The sequence below is a fragment of the Petaurus breviceps genome, unplaced genomic scaffold (genome assembly GCF_028583685.1).
Source record: "Petaurus breviceps papuanus isolate PSGF00001 unplaced genomic scaffold, PetGlider_PUasm1.0 532, whole genome shotgun sequence".
Taxonomy (NCBI): Eukaryota; Metazoa; Chordata; class Mammalia; order Diprotodontia; family Petauridae; genus Petaurus; species Petaurus breviceps.
Window position 1 is genome coordinate 481866 of NW_027186361.1, and position 19088 is coordinate 500953.

General features: G+C 44.1%; 1 protein-coding gene across 3 annotated transcripts in view; it reads left to right on the forward strand.

The window, feature by feature from the left end:
• The window catches only part of TMEM255A (transmembrane protein 255A), a 90343-nt gene that overhangs the window by 40795 nt on the left and 30460 nt on the right, over positions 1 to 19088 (forward strand). For 2 of the 3 annotated variants that reach the window (XM_069102162.1, XM_069102164.1), the window contains exons 4-7: positions 2197 to 2286; positions 5471 to 5539; positions 6412 to 6500; positions 14223 to 14285. In XM_069102162.1, the coding sequence (XP_068958263.1) occupies positions 2197 to 2286; positions 5471 to 5539; positions 6412 to 6500; positions 14223 to 14285 (311 nt within the window). The remainder of the gene's footprint in view (positions 1 to 2196; positions 2287 to 5470; positions 5540 to 6411; positions 6501 to 14222; positions 14286 to 19088) is intronic. The other variant, XM_069102163.1, reaches the window with a different exon arrangement.

The following is a 19088-nucleotide window of genomic DNA, read 5'->3' on the forward strand; positions in this document are numbered from 1 at the left end:
TATACCTATGATGCATCGCATTCAGTATATCCAAAAGGCAGTCATTGATACAGGCCTGGAGATCAGCAGAGAGGTCATGGTTGGATGTATAGATCTGAAATCATCTCAGTAGAGATGATCATTGGAGCCATGGGAACTGATGAGATCACCAGGTGACATAGTATAGAAGGAAATGAGAAGGCCCAAAACAGCCTTGGAAATACCTGCAGTTAGGGGATGTGATGTGGATTATATAACCAGCAAAGGCAGCTGAGAAGGAACAATCAGAAAGCTAGAATGAGAAACAGGGAGAGCAGGGTCACAAAACCTAAAGAAGAAAGAGTATCCCTTTGGGGAGTGGTCAAAAAAAGATAAGGACTAAGAAAAGACCTTTAGAGTTGGCATTTTAGAGATCATTGATGACTTTGGAAAGAGCAATTTTCTTCAAATGATGATGTCAAAAGACAGATTGTTGTTTTGTCCTTCGTTCTCAAAGAGGACCATGATATCAGGGAGATGATTCCAAGACATACGAGTGAATTGGATTTAAGTGAGGGAGGGCTGTGCAGTCATCAGCCTCACTTTCTCCTCCAGAGCCATCTGGGTCCAGCGGCTGGATTCACATGAGAACGATGGGAGATGGACCCCCCCCCAAAAAAAGACAGATTAGAAGAGAGTGAAAGGAGAAATTGAGCACTGAGTGTAGACAGCTTGCTCAAGTTTAGTTAAGAAGGGAAGAAGAGATATAGGATGACAGCAAGACAGTAGCATCAGAGTAAGGGCTTTGTAAGGATGGGGGTATTTTTTTAGGCAGCAAGAAAGGAGCAAGTAGGTAGAGAGAGATTGAACATTGGAGAGATAGTGGGAATGATAGAAGGAGTAGTCTAGTGGATAAGATGGGATTTGATTAGATAGGCTCAAGGATGCATGCAAAGGAGATTGCCTTGGCAAGGAGAAGGTCTGCCTTTTCATGAGAGAGGAATAAAAAAGGAGATGGTAGGGGAAGACTTCTGGGTGATAGGAGATGAGGAGGACGTAGGAAGGGGGAGCTCTCCCTGAATGGCTCAGTAAAATATGAGGAAAGGTCTTGAGCCGAGAGGATGGGGAGAGAGGAGGGATGACAGAGTTTGGAATAGCCACTGGGGTGAGTGAGAGAGCAAATCAAGTAGGGAAATAGAGAAGAATTGTCTTGTTGCAGTGAAAGTCCAGTTAAGATTAGATAACTTAAATCTGTAGTGGACCCAGTCACCAGGGTGTTGTGACTGTCTACAGATCCATCCAGCTGCACGTGAACAGGACTAAAGGAAAAGGATGATAGCAGTAATCCAAGACTGTTGTTGTTCAGTCATGGCCAGCTCTTCATGACCCCTTTTGGGCTTTTCTTGGCAAAGATACTGGAGTGGTTTTCCAACAACAATAATAGATGAGGAAATTGAGGCAAATAGGTTTAAGTGAGGTCACACAACCAGTTAGTGACTGAGGCTGGGTTTGAACTCAGGTCTTCCTGACTCCAGGCCTGGCACTGTGTGCACTACAGCGCCACCTAGCAATCTGGGGCTTGGCAAAGCATGATTGTATGTACCTAGGACAAGGGGAAAAGAGAGTGAGTGTAGAGGATAGTGTAGAGTTGAACTGATACATCAAATGATAGAGATAGGGAAGGCAGAAGAGTGTAGCTTATGCAGGGGTGATGGCCTGGGAAAGAACCGAGGGGTGGTGGAGACATTAGAGGTCACAGAGAGAATGAAGTACAGGTTTAGGGGTTATAAGACACAGAAAAAGATGGAATGCTAGAAGGTTATGGTGAGAAAAAAGAATCTCAAGGTTCATCTTGCACCTGTCAGATTGGCAAAGTAAAAAATGATAAATATTGGAGAGGTAACAAGAAAACAGGCACACTCGTGCATTATTTGCGGATTTGTGAATTTATCTAGCCATTGTGGAAAACAATTTGGCATTGGACCACAGAAGTCATCAAATTGTTCATACCCTGTCATCCAGACGTCCCAGTACTAAGTCAAAGATAGAAATAAGTCCTCCTTTTACCCTGAGCTCTGTCCTTGCCTTTGTATTGTTTTTTTAATTGTGCCTTCTTAAGACTGGAATTACGTTTCACAGTTCAGAGGGAGTTCTCATTCTCCAGATACTGCAGTGATTAGTTAACAAATACCCTGTCTCTTTTGTCTGTCCTCTTCTTTTCTTCCTGCTCCCTTGCAGTTGGTGGCCTCCATTGTCTTCATCAGTTTTGGTGTGATTGCTGCTTTCTGCTGTGCTATTGTGGATGGAGTGTTTGCAGCCCGGCACATTGTGAGTATATTAGACAGATGCGTACTGAGTGCTTGCAGTGTGCACTGTGCTAGGCCAAGGGGCTTAGGGTACCCATTGGAAAGACAGGGCCCGATTTCTCAGAGAGAGCACACCCTTAGGACACTGGAGCGCAGCTAAGCGTTAAGTAAAGGCAGGTGTTGGCCTTGGCAAGAGGCCTAAGACAGGTGGGTTCAATTAGTATCCAGGCTATTGGGGGCATTTCTCCCCTTGAATTCTGTCACATTGTCGCCAGGCCAGAGGCAAGAAGGGGAAGTCACAGCTGGCTGCCTTTTTTTTTCCTCTGGGGAGGTTGAGGATGATATTCAGGCCCAGGTGTCCCTCCCCACCAGCAGAACAATTGCCTGTAAAAACCCCTAACACCTTTCTAGACTACCCCAGAGACCAAAACCCAGAGCAAACTGAACGCCAAACCAAACCAAAGTAGTCATTTTTACTAGCAATCAAAAGGTGTTTTTGTGGTTTTCAAAAACTAACTTGATCTGAAGCTCTCTCTACAACGTTTTCTGGAATGTGTGTGAACTAGCTTCTCTCTCCGTCTTCCACCCATTTATTTCCCCTATAGTTTCTCCTGTTTCCCTATTCTTGTAATAATTCATCACTATCCAGTGAAGAAAAAACTGTACCCTTCCCCCTCTCCATGTTCTCTCATTCCTTTCCCCTTTATCCTGTCCCCATCTGTGTCCTAATACAACCCTGCCCACCCTTTCCCTTTGCTCTCCATAGTGAGTAAACTGCCCTTCACCTTAAACTGCTGCCCTTCACCTTGAACCTCTTCCTCTCACACTCATTTCAATTCTTAGCCTTCACCAAGACCTGGCTGTGTTCTGATGACACTGAATCCCTGACTTTCTTCTCTAGTGCTGGCTATACTTTTTTTTAAGGCAACTGGGGATAAGTGACTTTCCCAAGGTCACATAGCTAGTTAGTGTCATGCATCTGAGGCTGGATTTGAACTCAGGTTCTCTTGACTCCAGGGCCGGTGCTCTATTCACTGCGCCACCTAGCCACTCCCTAGCTATACCTTCTTTCACACCTTGGGGTATGCTGGGAAATGTTTAACAACTGGTTTTTTCCCAAAAAAAATTGTGTGTGGTACACTTTGAAGTTTAATTTGCATTATTAGCATTTTCACTGTCACTTTATTAAGTCTAGACAATAAACAAAACAATAAATCAGGCCCTAATTTGTAGCACTTAGCAATTTTTTTTTTTAAGCAATCAGGGTTAAGTAACTTGCTCAAGGTTACACGGCCAGTTATTTCTGGGTGTGGTGCTAAGTATTCGAGCCCAGATTTGATCCAGGTCATCCCGACACTGGAGCTGGTGCTCTTACTCGCTGAGCCACCTGGCCACCCCTAAGCAATTGGGGTTAAGTAACTTGCTCAAGGTTACACGGCCAGTTATTTCTGGGTGTGGTGCTGAGTGTCTGAGCCCGGGATTCGATCTCCAGGTCTTCTCAACACTGGAACCGGTGCTCTTACTCGCTGTGCTACCTGGCTGCCCCCCACTTATCAATTTCTAAGGTATAAATGCTCACAGCGAAAATTTAACAATCAGCTCTTGAGAGCCAGTTTGAATTGACTCCAGCACACAGCCCCTTTCACACTCAAGACCCCTTGTGCTCCATCCTTCCTTTCAAACTTGCCCTCTTTACCTCCTTCACTCAGCAAACTTTCATCCTTTGAAGTTCACTCAAGTCAAAATTCTCATTTCAGTCAAAATTATGGTAGCTATAGTGGTCATTCTTCCTCCTTTGTCAAGGAGTACAGCACCTTGCTCCTCCTCCTCCTCTTCTCCCCAGCTCCTGCCCTTATGCTAGGGGATTTGAATATTTCTATAACTACTCACTGAGATTCCCTTCCCTCCCATTTCATTAAGTCCCATGAGCCACTGCTTCAGTCCATTTCATCCACACATTGAGTCACACACTAAATATGGCCCTTACCCATAAGGGTTCCACTTCTCCCTAACTGACTCTAACTTCCTACTGTTCCCTCTCTCCCTATTGCTTCACTGGGGGCCATCTCCAGTCATCCTGATCTCTATCTGGCCACTGGACTCTGATGACTCTGGAGGAGAAAGTGAGGCTGGTGACTTTGCACAACCCTCCCTCACTTAAATTCAATTTCCTTGCAAGTCATGGCATCACCTTCCTGGTGTTGTGGTCCTCTTTGAGAAGGAAAGACAAACAACAACATAACATAACCACTCCCAAGCCTATTCACCAACATCAACATTTTTTTTTGCTTTTTGGAAGAGAAAAGGCAGGGCATTTGGGGTTAAGCGACTTGCCCAAAGCCACACGGCTACTAAGTGTTAAGTGTCTGAGGCCAGATATGAACTCAGGTCCTCCTGACTCCAGGGCCAGTGTTCTTTTCACTGCATTACCTAGCCTCCCCCAACATCAACATTTTTAATCCTTCCATCACTCACCAATGGCCTCACTAGGCCATTACCCCTGCTCTGACTTTATGTTTCTCCTTCTCCAACCTTAGCCTGATCGATGATTAGCCATTTCAGCTCTGCATTGTCCTCTCTTCACAAATCTAGGCCCACCCACCCACTCACTTCCACTCTTCTGTAGCCAAAATTGACCTCTGGATGACTCCCACCATCTCCCTACTCACGGAGGGGCCTTCTTTCAGGGGCCTTGAGGCCATCGAATCCAGAGGAGGAAATGAATTCTATTAGATGGTCTCTCAAGTCCCTGCCAGCTCTAGATTGAGGGTCCTCAGATCCCCTAGGAAGGCCAGCTGTGCCTGGTAGGCTTGCTGTACACCTAGCTCCCAGTGACTTTAGAACAAACTTCATAAAGAAAAATGGTTAACATTTCCATGGTGCTTTAAGGTTTGCTAGGTGCTTTGTACCCCTGAGATGACTCTCAAATGTTATTCTATCTAATAAAAAATCAGCCAAGAGAAGGGGCAAAATTCAAGTTGTCAGGTCACATTCAGTGGGCCTTGGGGACACCCTGGGTGGGAGATAGTTGATTTGGGTTTCTGGTGTCCCCCCAAGTGTCAGGGATGTTGCTTCCTTCTCATTTGGTTCTCTTCCTGTCCCTCTCAGTGGTGTGTATGTGTGTACGTCATCCTTATTGCTAAACAAAGCTCCTTTGTTTGCTTCCCAAACATCCAACATATTTGCCTTTATGCTGCTTTTCCCAGGATCTCAAACCTCTTTATGCAAACCGCTGTCACTACTACTCCAAGACATCCCAGAAGGAGGCTGAGGAGGTAAGAGTAGGTGACTCTCCAGAGATGCCATCCTCCCCGCTCCCCAAATCCCCCCAACCCCTTCCTTCCCACAGGACTAGAGCTGGTCTTTTGGGGAGGATCTGCAGCTAGCTGTCAGTGGGATAAGGAGCCAAGGCCAGGCTTTCTGTCCCCATGTGGCCCGCATAGCTTCACTGTGTTCCAGAGCCAGGCTATGCCCCTGGCCCCAGTCAGTTACTTCCCAGGTATGTGACCCTGGCCACAAGAGGGATGAGGTGAGAGAATGCATGGCTCAGGGCCAAGGCATTTCCTAGCCCTGGAAACCCAACTTCAAGGGCATTGCCTTGGGATGGTGGGCCAGTGGCGCCATCTTGGTTCATGAAAGACAGCATCCGCATGCTGGCAGAATAAAGTATACTGAAGGTCCTGGTGGCATGGCATGGCAGGGTTGCTTGGGTTCCCTGGACCTCCCTTGTCTTCCTTATTCCGCTCTTGCCTTCCTGTTCTCCCTTGTGAAGGTTACTTTCTCAGAGCCTCTCCTTTCTCTCCTTCTCTCCAAGCATGGGCGGGGGGTAGGGTGGGAGAGGGGCGCATGGGTTGCTGTTCAGGCATCTCAGGAAAGGTGCCAGGCCTTGCAGTTCCCATTTTCCTTGCTAATTAAATCCTTGCTCCAAGTTTGAGAATGGACATAAACTCAACCATCCAGCAACCAGCCTCTTCCAGCTCCAGACATAGACATCTAACTCCATGACCAGCCCCACACTTTTCATCTCTGGGTTGTTTGCTTGCAAGAAATCCTTACTAATGGCCTCCATCTTCATTAACACTCATTCTGGTCCCAGCCTCCATTCCTCCCCACTTCCTTGCCTAAACTACCCCCTCCTCCCCTTCAGGTGAATTGTCTCCGAGGAAACCAAGGCTATTGCAAATCCAGGATTAGGGGCAACACCTGCTTCTGCTGTGATCTCTACAACTGTGGCAAGTAAGTAGTGAATGTGGGGCACAGCTGGGAAGGGGGTGGGAAGGGCTTGTCCCTGGAAGGGGAGAAATGGCTGGGCACTGTGGTGGGGGCAGCTATCAAAGACCTAGAGGATGTGGTCACACTATCAATTCGTCCCTGAGCATTTATTAAGCTCATCAGCACCAATCACATGCCAGGTATAGAGTCACTAAATGGAAGAATTAGAAGGGACTTACAGAGGCTGTCTAACCCAACCTACCCATGGCACGAATCTCCAGTGAAACATTCTGGACAAGCAGTCACTGCTTGCAGACTGCCATAGAGAGCGCCCACCACCTATTGGGTCAGCCCACTCCACTTTGGGACACCTTAAATTATTAGAAAGCTTTTCCTTACATCAAGACTAAATTCAGCCTCAAATTTGGGCCCGATGATTTGCAGTCAAGGTGAGGATATAGATTAGAACACATAGCTAGAACACGTCAGTCTGTGTTTGCTCAAATGGTGTCAATTGTGTATGGGGCATCTCGTAATCAACAAGTATTTATTAAGCCCACACTATTTGCCACCACTGTCCTGGGTGCTGTCAATATAAAGACAAAAGATGAAACACTCCCTACTCTTTTGGAGTTTACATTCTAAGGGAGGAGACACAATACATAGAAAAATATATTTAGAATAAATCGAAAGTTAATAAATATACAAGTAATTCAATACCAGATGGGTTGGGAGGAAGGGAATGAGCATTTGGGGAGTGGAGTGAGGATCAGAAAAGTCTTTCTATAAAAGGTGATGCCTAAACTGAATCTGAAAAGGAGATATAGAGGAAAGAAAAAGAGTGTGGGCTGCAAATTGTTGTAGCAAAAGCCATGTTTGGACCTTGAAAATGGTATAGTTTAATCTCTGTTCTTAATCTTGCTAATATTTAATCTCCAGGATTCTTCTTGCATTTATTCGGGGAGTTCTGGGATCTTGGGGTCAACTTTTGCCCCATTCCGTGGACAGTTCTCATCCAGACCTTGAACTTTGTCTGTTCTGTGTTATTGTTCGTTAGCCCCTCCCCGACTTCAGCCTTCAGGGAGAGACTTACTAGTCAGTGCCTCTGCTTTCTTCAAAACTGTTTCTTCCACTAGTTTAGAGATGAGATTGAGGTATTCTTGGGCTTTCTATTACTTATATGCTCCCTGCCCTTTCTGAATATAGCTGAGCTTTGGCTAGAAATCTGCTATGTGATTTCTCAAATACTTGAGTTAGACCCATGATCTCCCTAATGTGGGTATTCCCTCCAGCAAAGCAGACCTCCACTCATCCATTCCAGCAGAGACTGGGAGATTCTTGTCCCTCTCCTCCCTTGAGTCCATGTGGGATACTCCCAGTGTTCTGGGAGCCTTTCTTGACAAAAATGGAACATACCAGCATCCATCAGTTAGTATGATAAGCCCATCTTCTTTTTCACTCAAATATTTCTTTAATAACTTTGTTTCTTCCATTTCATCCCAGTTCCTCATCTGTTATAATCTAATACTCACTGTATGCCTTGGGATTTCATTGCCTTTGGGGAAATGCCCATTTTCAGTTTTAAGATAGTAAAGTTTCATGTCCCACAGCCATACTACAACGTGAAAGAAATGGGCATTCAAAAGATGGGCCTTTGTTTCTGAGAGAAGTTTGGAGCACTGTAAATTAAGAAGTGTCCCAAAGGTAATCCTATGAGATCTCTTCTTCTTCCTGTTAAATTGTGGGTACACTTTTTTGTTCATTTTCAGTGTCTACTCCAAGATGTATTTGTGTGTATATATACACATACATACTCACAAAAATACTTTCATGATTCAATTTCAACAAAAGAGTAAAGTGAGGCAGATCTCCACACAAGATAATATCTATTAGCAAGGGAATGTTACCAGTCAATAAATGGGTCAATGTATTGCCTCCATTAATGCCAAAGACCCAAAACAAAGGGCCAGTTCCCCTTCTATAGGTTTTGGGGAGTACAGAACAAAGAACAGAAGAGCAGTGGCAGTATGATTGGTTCAAGAGCTGAAGCACAGGGAACAACATGATTGGTCGGAAATTTGGTAATGGGGGCTAACAAAGACCCCCCTTCTGTTCTCATGAGACTAAGACGTGCTGTTTGTTTGAGTCCAAGTATGAGATAGTAGCTCGGACTTCTGGATAGTAAACCAGATATCCTTGAAGGATAGCTTGGTGGCGTAAAGATAACAGGCCCCAACTTCCTTTCTGTTCACACACATTTCCCAAGGTTAGCAGAATTCCTGAAGGCAAGGGTGGATATGTTTTAAAATTTAAACCATTATAGGCCAACTGAACTCTGAACTTAGTTCAGAGACAAAGAAGCATAACTTGGGCAGTTATAGGACAAAATAAATTGTAAATGGACTCCATAAGAAAATGATACAGGCTCAATCTAAATCTTCTCGTGTCCATATTGGGGGTTTGTGCATATATGCAATATGTGTGTTTGTACACCTATCATACACACACACACACACACACACACACACACACACACACACACACACAGAATGAGGCTCATTAGGTTGTCCCTAAAACTGCCTATCCTAGTCTGGACAAGTAGGCAGCCTTCATCCGCTTGGTTTTTCTTGGGTATCTTGTCAGGCCCAACTCTTTTCCGTGCTTCCAGTCTCATGCAGGGCTTGGTGCACTCAACATGTCTACGCAAATGGGACTGCCTACAGGGCCTCCCTCCCTCCCTCTCTAGGGAATCCCCCTTTATCTTGGATGTTATATAGATCCCCTCCATGGCAGTGAGGTACACCTTGGCCGAAGATATTGCTCTCTGCTTTCTGCCTCTCCCCTTATTAATGATCAGAGGAGCTGTGATTATATCTTTCCCATTATATGTCATATAATTTTGATGCATAGAAGCCCTTTTGTTGGAAGGTCTTTAAGGTCACATTTTCACCATCAAGCAGTAAACACAGCAGGATCCTATTTTCTCTGCCTTCCATTGCATGATGGTAAAGACGTAGCAGACTATGAAACATCACTTGCAGAAACCTGCCTTTTCCCTTCTAATGCCCTCATCAAGGATGCTGTCCATGTGTGTGAAGATAATTCTCATCAAATATTTATATAGATGGGAAACTAGGCGTGTAGCTTGGTCATTATTTATGTTCTCTCACTTACCTTTTTTTCAGTAGTAATAAAGCCTGAGATTTTTTTCCAGGCTTTTGCTATCTCCCTCTCCCTCAGATACTGTGAGAACTGATCCCTTGCTACACTCATAATTATCCCACCTGCCAACCTCATACAGACCTTCGATGCTATTCCTATCTCCTCTGTAGGCCCATCCAAAAGACTATGAAGTTAAAATACAATTGTGATGATTCCACTTCTTAATGATGAAGAGAGTGTCTTGAAAAAATATTTATTTTACAGATCTACATATATGATAAAATATCTCTTTTACAGATCTCTTCCCTTTGTGGTCATCCAGTTTCCTCCTTAAATGCCTTCCAGGTTGATTTTGCTTGGTTGGGGTCTCTTGGCTTCTGCTTTTTTGTTTTATGAGATGATACTGCTCATGATCTTCTTCCATCCTTTCCCATAAGATTTTATAAATGAACAACACAAAAAAAACTAGCCATGTAACCTTGGGCAAGTTACTTAACCCCAGTTACCCTCCAAAAGGCAAAAAAAGAGACCTCCTATATAAAAAAATAAATACATAAAATTTTATAAATGAGTTTATATTCTAAACCACCATTACCTTGGCTGCCACATCTCTCCGCTGACTGGAGTTGATTTGAGGTTCTTTTGGGTCTCTTGTTCTGACCACTGATTTACACCAGTCGAATTTTCATATGAAATAACAGTAATGATGCTGATATCTTTTCATCTATCCGTATCCCATTTTAGCAATAATCACAGGTCTAAAGAGGTCATGTTGGAGTTGTTTTAATTGTGTATCATATATTTTTTCTCATTTTTACTCTGTCTTCTACATATGTATTGATTTTTTCAGAATTTATTTATGTATTTTTAGTTTTCAACATTCATTTCCACAAGATTTTGAGTTACAAATTTTCTCCCCATCTCTCCCCCACCCCCACCCCAAGATGGCAAACATATTGAATACCCCTTCTCCCAGTCTGCCCTCCCTTCTATCATGTCCCCCTTTCCCACCTTCCCCCTTACTTTCTTGTAGGGCAAGATGGATTTCTACACCCCATTACCTGTATATCTTATTTCCTGGTTGCATGTAACAATGATTTTTTTAACATTTGTTTTTAAAACTTTGAGTTCCAGATTCTCTCCCTTCTCTTCCCTCTTCACCCACCCCCACTTGGAAGACAGGCAATTCATTGTAGGTTATACATGTGTAGTTATGCAAAACATTTCCATAGTAGTCATATGGTGAAAGACTAACTATAATTCCCTCCATCCTATCCTGCCCCCCATTATTCTATTTTCTCCTTTGACCCTATCCCTTTTCAAATGTGTTTGCTTCTGATTACCCCCTTCCCCAATCTGCCCTCCCTTCTATCATCCCCCCTCTTATCCCCTCACCCCTACTTTCCTGTAGGGTAAGATACCCAATTGAGTGTGTATGTTATTTCCTCCTTAAGCCAAAGACAGTGAGAATAAGGTTGACTCATTCTCTTTCACCTCCCTGCTCTTCCCTTCCATTGTAATAGCTTTCTCTTGCCTCTTTTATGTGAGATATTTTATCCTATTCTATCTCTCCCTTTCTCCTTCTTCCAATATATTCCTCTCTCACCTCTTTATTTTTTAGATATCATCCCTTCAATATATATTGATTTTGATCAGTGCTCTCACTGTACAGATGACTGATTGAGAAATGACTTCTACATCGTTATCAGTCATTTGCTATCTGTTAAAATATAATCAGTTTCATTTCTGTGAAGTTATTAGGTGCTGACCATCCAATATATTTTTCTTATCTATTTTCTCCTTTGTGCTGAAGTCACCACAGCTAGCCCTTTTGCTCTGTCTTGGCCAGATATGTAAGCATTCTTTGTTTTTTATTCATTCAGGTTTTCTTGCCCTCCTGCTCTTATATACATATAATTGTTTCTCACTAATTCTGCCTGGCTTTGCTAAAGGTCCCTATGTCTCTTGTTCAGAAGGTCACAGCATCACAGCTTTCTTGACAGCTAATGCATTTGACCTTATGGCATCTTCCCAACGTTCTGATTCATTTCTCCCCTTCATCAGTTGAAAACAAAAGATATTCGGGGTGGCCAGGTAGCACAGCGAGTAAGAGCACCGGCTCCAGTGTTGAGAAGACCTGGAGATCGAATCCCGGGCTCAGACACTTAGCACCCACCCAGAAACACCTGGCCATGTAACCTTGAGCAAGTTACTTAACCCCAATTGCTTAGGGGCGGCCAGGTGGCTCAGCGAGTAAGAGTACCGGCTCCAGTGTTGGGACGACCTGGAGATCGAATCCCAGGCTCAGACACTCAGCACCACACCCAGAAATAACTGGCCGTGTAACCTTGAGCAAGTTACTTAACCCCGATTGCTTAAAAAAAAAAAAAAGAAAAAAGAAAACAAAAGATATTCAAGCAAATAGCATAGCAAATAAAGTGAAAAGTGAAAATGCCCTCTTGCTAGTCTCCCCACATTCCCCTCCTAGTAAGAAATTTGCAGTCCCTATAAAATATATCGGGTACACTTAAACATCTAGAAACATACATCATAAGCATCATAATTTAGGATATAATATGGTCAGTCAATGAACATTTATTAAGCTCCTGCTATATTCCAGGCACTATGCTGAATACAGGTGAAGCATATATTAAGCTCTTCCTATATGCCAGGCATTGTGCTGAGGGCTGAATACAGGTGAAGCATTTATTAAGCTTCTGCTGTTTGCCAGATGCTGTGCTGAGGACTGAACACAGATGATCATTACAACTACATAATATAACACATATGTAGGTAACTGAATGCAAAGCTTTCAATTCTGTCAACATTTATTAAACACCTACCATATGCAAGGCACTAAGCCAGATGCTGGGCATGGATTCAAAGACAGAAACAAAATCATTCCTACCCTCAAGGCACTTACATTCTCTAGAGTGTCTACAATATACACACAAGTAACTGATAGCAAAGTGATAGAAAATAAAGTAGCTTGGTCCCTGGCATTTTGCTAATGGCCTGTTGCCAGCTCTGTACCCTTGGTATCTTCAGATGTACCCAGCTGCAGTCCTAATCCCAAACTTGGGAATGGCCAGACCTGGCTGACAACACCTTCAATGCCACTGCTCTGCAGTCTGAATTCAGGGCATGTGGGTAGTGCTTTTCCCTAGCTCCAGCTAACATAGGTGGTCTCCGCCCCCCAGAGCCCCTACTACTGGGGGTCTAGGCAGGAAATGGGCTGCCTCTAGTTTCAGTGATCTTTCCACAGCCCTGTCTAGACAGAGATTCCCCCTGGGCCAGGGAAGACTCAGTGACTTTTCCTGACATACCAACACTTAGACTCCTCCTCATCTAAATCAGTCCCTGGACCCTCAATTTTATGAGCCACTGTTTTGTGGTAGCCTCAAGTCAGGAAGACCTGGCTTTAAATCCTGCCCTTGAAACCTGCTGCCTGTTTGACTCTGGGCAAATTATTGTACCTCTCTGTGCCCCCTCACTATAAGTTGCAAAATGGGTGCCCATCTTCATTGATGGAGGGAATTACCTCAGTGGGAGTTTCTTGACCAATGTAATCATAGGTGTGATTGAAAAAAAGCCCTGCAATTGAGAGAGTATTTTATTACTTGCAAAGGGTTTTACAACCATGTAACTGTTACGGAGATTATTCTCCCCATTTTACAGATGAGGAAACTGAAGCTGAGAGAGGGCAATTGACTTGCCCATGGTCACACACCTCATAAGTCCCTGAGGCAGCACTAAGGTGGAAGGCTTTCATGGCTCCAGGTCCAGCAGCCAGTTCACCAGGCTACCCTGTCTCAATGTGGACTCTATCATCCTTTGAATCAGTTGATACTTCTGTAGCATCAGCTTTGCTTTGAGTAAAGGACAGCATCATTGTTTTTAGGTGCCTAAAGAAGAGAAGGAGGGCAGTCATAGGCTTCTAGATCTGAGGTCTATATTTAAAAGAGGAAGGACCCTCAGATGCCCTCTACTCCAGTCCCCTCACCTGAAGGAAAGTGAGACCCAGGGAGGGAAAGTATACTTAGCCAAAGTCACGTAGTTAGGAAGTGTCGGAGGTAGGATTTGAACCCAGGTCCACTGACACCCTTCTCATTATACCAAGGGCCATTTTAATTCTACTTTGTAGGAACATCATATTGGGCAGGGAGCTCAGAAAGTTTGTCCACTGTCAATCTCGGAATACTTTCATAAAGAGATTAACAGATTGTCTGTGCCGAATGGCTAGCCCTTCACTTGCATGAAGATAGGAGGCTGGCTTTTGGTTGGAAAGCTTTGGAGGCCCCTTCCAAGGACAAGGTCACTTAGAGATTAGCCCCAGCTGTTCTGCGGGGAGTCTGCAGTCCATCCAAGGCCTAAGAGTCAGGAAGCAGTAATCCTATAATAGAAGGAAAACATCTCTGTGGAACAGCCGCTGTCCAGTAACAAGGTTTTTTCAGGCCAGCTAAAATTCAAACCTGACCACAAGGACTAAATATAGCTGCTGACAAGCCCCCAGGGGCGAGGGACCGTGGTTTTGCCTAATGCGTGCGTATATGTCTTCCTCACCTATTTTTAATCAATTGCCAGCTCCCCCAGCACTTTTCCTGGAAAGAAGGCCAAGAAGAAAAATGTCGGGAGAAAAACGACCAGGTAGTCATTTGTATGGTGCTACAGAAACAATTTCCACCGCTCTCTGCCCACCGAAATTCACCGAAGTCACTGGGACACAGGACTATGTGATCAGAATGTCACAGAATCAGAGGAGAATTATAGAGCTGGAGGCACCTTAGAGGCCTTCGACTCTAACTCTCTTATTTTACTGAGGGGAAAACTGAGATTCAGGGAGGGGAAGTCATTTGTCTAACTCATATTTAGGCTCCCGGATGTAGAGCCGGAAGGGACCTCCAAAGCTGTCTAGTCCAGTCCTCTCATTTTAAACATGAGGAAACTGAAACTGAGAGGATTTGAATAATTTGCCCAAGGACACACAGTTAGCAAGTTTGAAAGGCAGGCTTTGAGCCCCAGACTTCCTAACTCTAAGGTCAGCACTGTGTTCTGCTATACCATGATGCCTTTCAGAAAGAGCTGGCATCATCTTCTGCATTAGAAGCATAGTACCCCAGACTAGAAATTGTCTACAGCAGGAATGGGGACCCTGCAGCATGGAGGCTACATGTGGCCTTCTAGGTCCTCGGGTACGGCCTTTGGACTGAGTCCAAGTTATACAGAACAAATCCTTTTATTGAGTGGATTTGTTCTGTGAAGTTTGTATTCAGTCAAAGGGCTGCACTTGGGGTCCTAGAGGGTCATACGTAGTCTCAAGGCTGCAGGTTCCCCACCCCTGGACTAGTCCAAGCCTTTTACTTGACAGATAGGACAATCAAGGCTCAAAGAACTCTCATTAACACACTCCTGTTCTGGGCCTTTATAAACTAGATAATGAGAGAGATGTTGATTAGTTTTCCCAAGATCAGACACACAGGTTGAGAGCAAAGAAGGGGGAGATACACCCAGGGTCCTCATTCTGATGATGGCTTCAAGAAGCAGCTGGGTAGCCCACTGAATGGACACCTAGGTTTGGAGTCAGGAAGGCCTGAGTTTATATCTGAACTGTGCGACCCTGGGCAAGTCGCTGAACTTCTGTCTGCCTCAGTTTCTCCAGCTGTAAAATGGAGATAATAGCACCTGACTCACAAAATTGTTGTCAGAATCAAATATGTGTAAAGTGCTTTCTAAATCTCATAGTGCTGGGGCAGCTAGGGGGTGCAAGTGAGTAGACCACCAGCCCTGGAGTCAAGAGGACCTGAGTTCAAATCCGGACTCAGACACTTAACACAAAAACTAGCCATGTGACCTTGGGCAAGTCACTTAACCCCAATTGCTCTCCAAAAAGCAAAAAACAAAAACAAATAAATCTGATAGTGCTATGCAAATGTTAGGAATTACTACACATAACAATATCATATAATATCTGTTATTGGCAGTGTAGTATGGCAGATAGGGCACTGAACTTGGCATCTAGAAGACCCAAGTTTGAATCTTGCCTCCGATGCTTAGTAGCAGTGTGACCTTGGGCAAATCACTTATCCTCTGTCTGCCTCAGCTTCCTCATCTCTAAATTGAGGGAATTGAGCTTTCTAACATCTAAGGACCCTTCTGGATCTACATCTATGATCCTATAACCCTACTATAACCTATAATCCTACTAAGACCTATAACCTTTAACCCTACTCTGAACACCATCCATTCACCAAGGGTTATTGAGTGCCTACTATGTGCCAGACATAAGATGCACAAAAAAAGATAGACACACACACAAAGTCTCTGCTTCCAGGAATTCATTAGCTAGTTGAAAAAAGATATACAGATATGAGACCATTAATAACATATGAGGCAGTATATGCAGGGCCAAGATGGGTGGTACAGATTGTATTGGAAGTGGTCAGGGAAATTTGTATTGTTGAAGAGGACAGAGCTTAGCTTAGAACAGGACTAGAAGAGGTAGATGGAAAAGGAAAGAACATGAGCAAAGGCTTTGAGTTGGAAATGAACATTATCTGGCCAGGGGCCAGTGAGGAACCCAGTCTGGCCAGAGCAGAACTCATATGGGTGAGCAGTGAGAAGTAAAGATGGAGACGTGAGTTGGAACCAGGTTGGGAAATTTTTGAATGCCCTTGGGTACTGGGGAGCCATTGAAGGCTCTTGAGTAAAGGAAAACTTTTAGGAGGATTAAAAAGCAACAGTAAAATGCATGGTTGATGTAAGTAGGGTGAAGCATGTTTACCAATTATGACTTACATACAAGAAATAGAATAAGATTGGTGAGGTCATCTGTGTCTACTCAGGTTAGTGGACTGGTCACATGGCAAGTATTTGGGGTGGCAGGTCGACAGCCAGTTCATTAGTACTTGGTATACTTAAGAAGGCCTCCAATTTCTAGGCTTGGAAGATCCTGGATCGAGAGCTCAGAGGGACCTCCCAGGCCATTGAGACCAACCTTACTTTTCAAGGGAGGAAACTGAGACCCAGGGAGGGTATTGACTTATCCAGAGTCACCTAACTAGTAAGAAAAGTATCCGAGGCAGTATTCAAATCTTAGACTAATCTGTCTTCGGGTCCAGTGCCCTAGCCATGATAGTATAATGTCATGCCCCTCGAATCCTCTATGAAGGATTCATAGAGAGATGAATCCATGCATGAGTGTACCCAGCAGTGAAGGTAATATTCAGAAGTAGGAATACAGATGCATAGAAGCATTTAATGCAGCAGCTGTGTACAGGCAGGGGTGGATTACAGAAGGGAGAGACTGGGGACAGACCATTTCAGGAGGTTTTTGTAAGAGTCTAGGCAACAAGGGCCTGAATGAGGTTGATGCCCATGGGAGCAGAGAGGAGGGAGAAGATGCAACTGGCATTTTGAAAGAATATTTTACTTTTAGAAAATTGATCAGCAAATCAATCCAGACAAGAACAAAGCTCTCTTTGTAAAACACCAAATCTGTATGGTCACTTTGATTCCACTATCAACACCCCCCTCCAGATGTAAACAAACAAAAGAAACCCCTCCACTTGGTAAAGCATTTGAAACTGAATCTGGACTCCTTTTAGTGAACACTAACCCACAACATTAGCGGATAGGGATTCATCTCAAAGCCAGGCAAACCTGGGCTGCAAGGTTCACTTCCGACACGTACTGATTACATGACTGGGCAAATCATTTTGTCTTTTGGCATTTACAGAGCAGGTGCTGACTTGGAATTTCTTCCCCTGGGGGTTCCCTCTTCCACTAAAATCTGCAGAACTAGTCTCTAACCCCACCCCTGTAAAATCAGAGCTTTAAGATAATTTCTGAACTGAATTCCCAAACACTAACATCCCTGTAGTCATGGGCAAACTCTTTTCTGGACCTTCAATGCTCTAGCATCTAGAAGGACAGATTCTGACCTCTGGGATCAAAGTTTTGAGCCAAAGGACCTATGATTTTACTTCTGGTAAAGAGGGGAGTGATTCAGTCCCCATCCTCTACCAATCTGCAGAGGAGGCAAATGCTTAATTGCAAGGAATGTCCCATTTCTCTATTCTTCAGGAAACTTCAGGGGCTCTCTGGGATATCAAATACAGATTTGACTGCCTGGTATCCAATACCTTCCACTGTCTGGCCCCAACCAACTCTAGCCTTATGTTGTGTTGTTCCCTAGTGCATTTTTCCTGTCCCCTTTTCTCCCTTTCCAAATTCTACCACTCCTTGATAAGGCCCATTTCAAATCCCCCTTCCTTTAGGAAGATTTTTTTGGACTACATTGGCCCATACTGATTTCTCACATCCCTAATATTCTGTGATGTTATTGACATACAGAATGATCAGTCTAGAGCTAAAAAGGTATCTTCCATGCCATCTGGTCCAGTGGTGGTTGTGATTGTTTAGTTGTTTTTCAGTCATGTCTGACTGTTCGTGATCCCTTTGGGGTTTTCTTGACAAAGATACTGGTTTGTCATTTCCTTCTCCAGCTCATTTCACAGGTGAGGAAACTGAGGCAAACAGTGTGAAGTGACTTGCCCAGGGTCACACAGCTAGTAAGTGTCTGAGGCTACATTTGAACTCAGGAAGATGAGTCTTCCTGACTCCAGGCCCAGTGCTCTGTGTACTGTAGTGACCCCTAGCTGCCCCAGTTCAGTGGTATTGAACTCAAATGGAAATGGGAGCCACTAAACCCCAATTTCTAAGGATCCCAGTGAGTGACATCTCAACTTAGAAAACCACAAATTAACATCATCTATGTTTTATTGTATTAATTTGTTCAATATTGCTCAATTACATTTTAACCTGCTTTAGGCAGCACTGGGGCCACCCAGGCCCAGACTGAGTGTTTGACAACTCTGATCTAACCCATCTCCTTCATTTTCCAGGTGGTAAAACTAAGGCCCCCAGTGAGTGACTTTAAATCCAGCAACCTCTCCACTGTTTCTTGTTCTATAGTATCCCACTTGGCATTTGGTTCCAGAAACCATTCCTTGCTTTCTGATTGTTGTATGTGTGGTGGTCATGTCTCCTCTAAAGAGGAAGCCACCGCCTCCTCCTACTCTTCAGGCCCCCTGTAGTACCGAGCCATTGTACTGGCTGGTCTGGAAGTACTCCATACTTAGGGATGGAGACATGGTCATCGTTACTGGAAATACCCAGTGTCAGTACACTCAAGTAAGTAGGCAGTAGGCACACTTCACCACATAAAGAAAGAGAGGAGCAGCTAGATGGCACAGTGAATAGAGCACTGGCTCTGGAGTCAAGAGGACCTGAGTTCAAATTCAGCCTCAGACACTTAACACAAAAAAACTAGCCATGTGACCTTGGGCAAGTCACTTAACCCCAATTGCCCTGCCTTCCCCCCTCCAAAAAAAAAAGAAAAGAAAGACTGGGTTTAGAAACTGATATTGCAGTGTCAGGCACTGGAGTCAT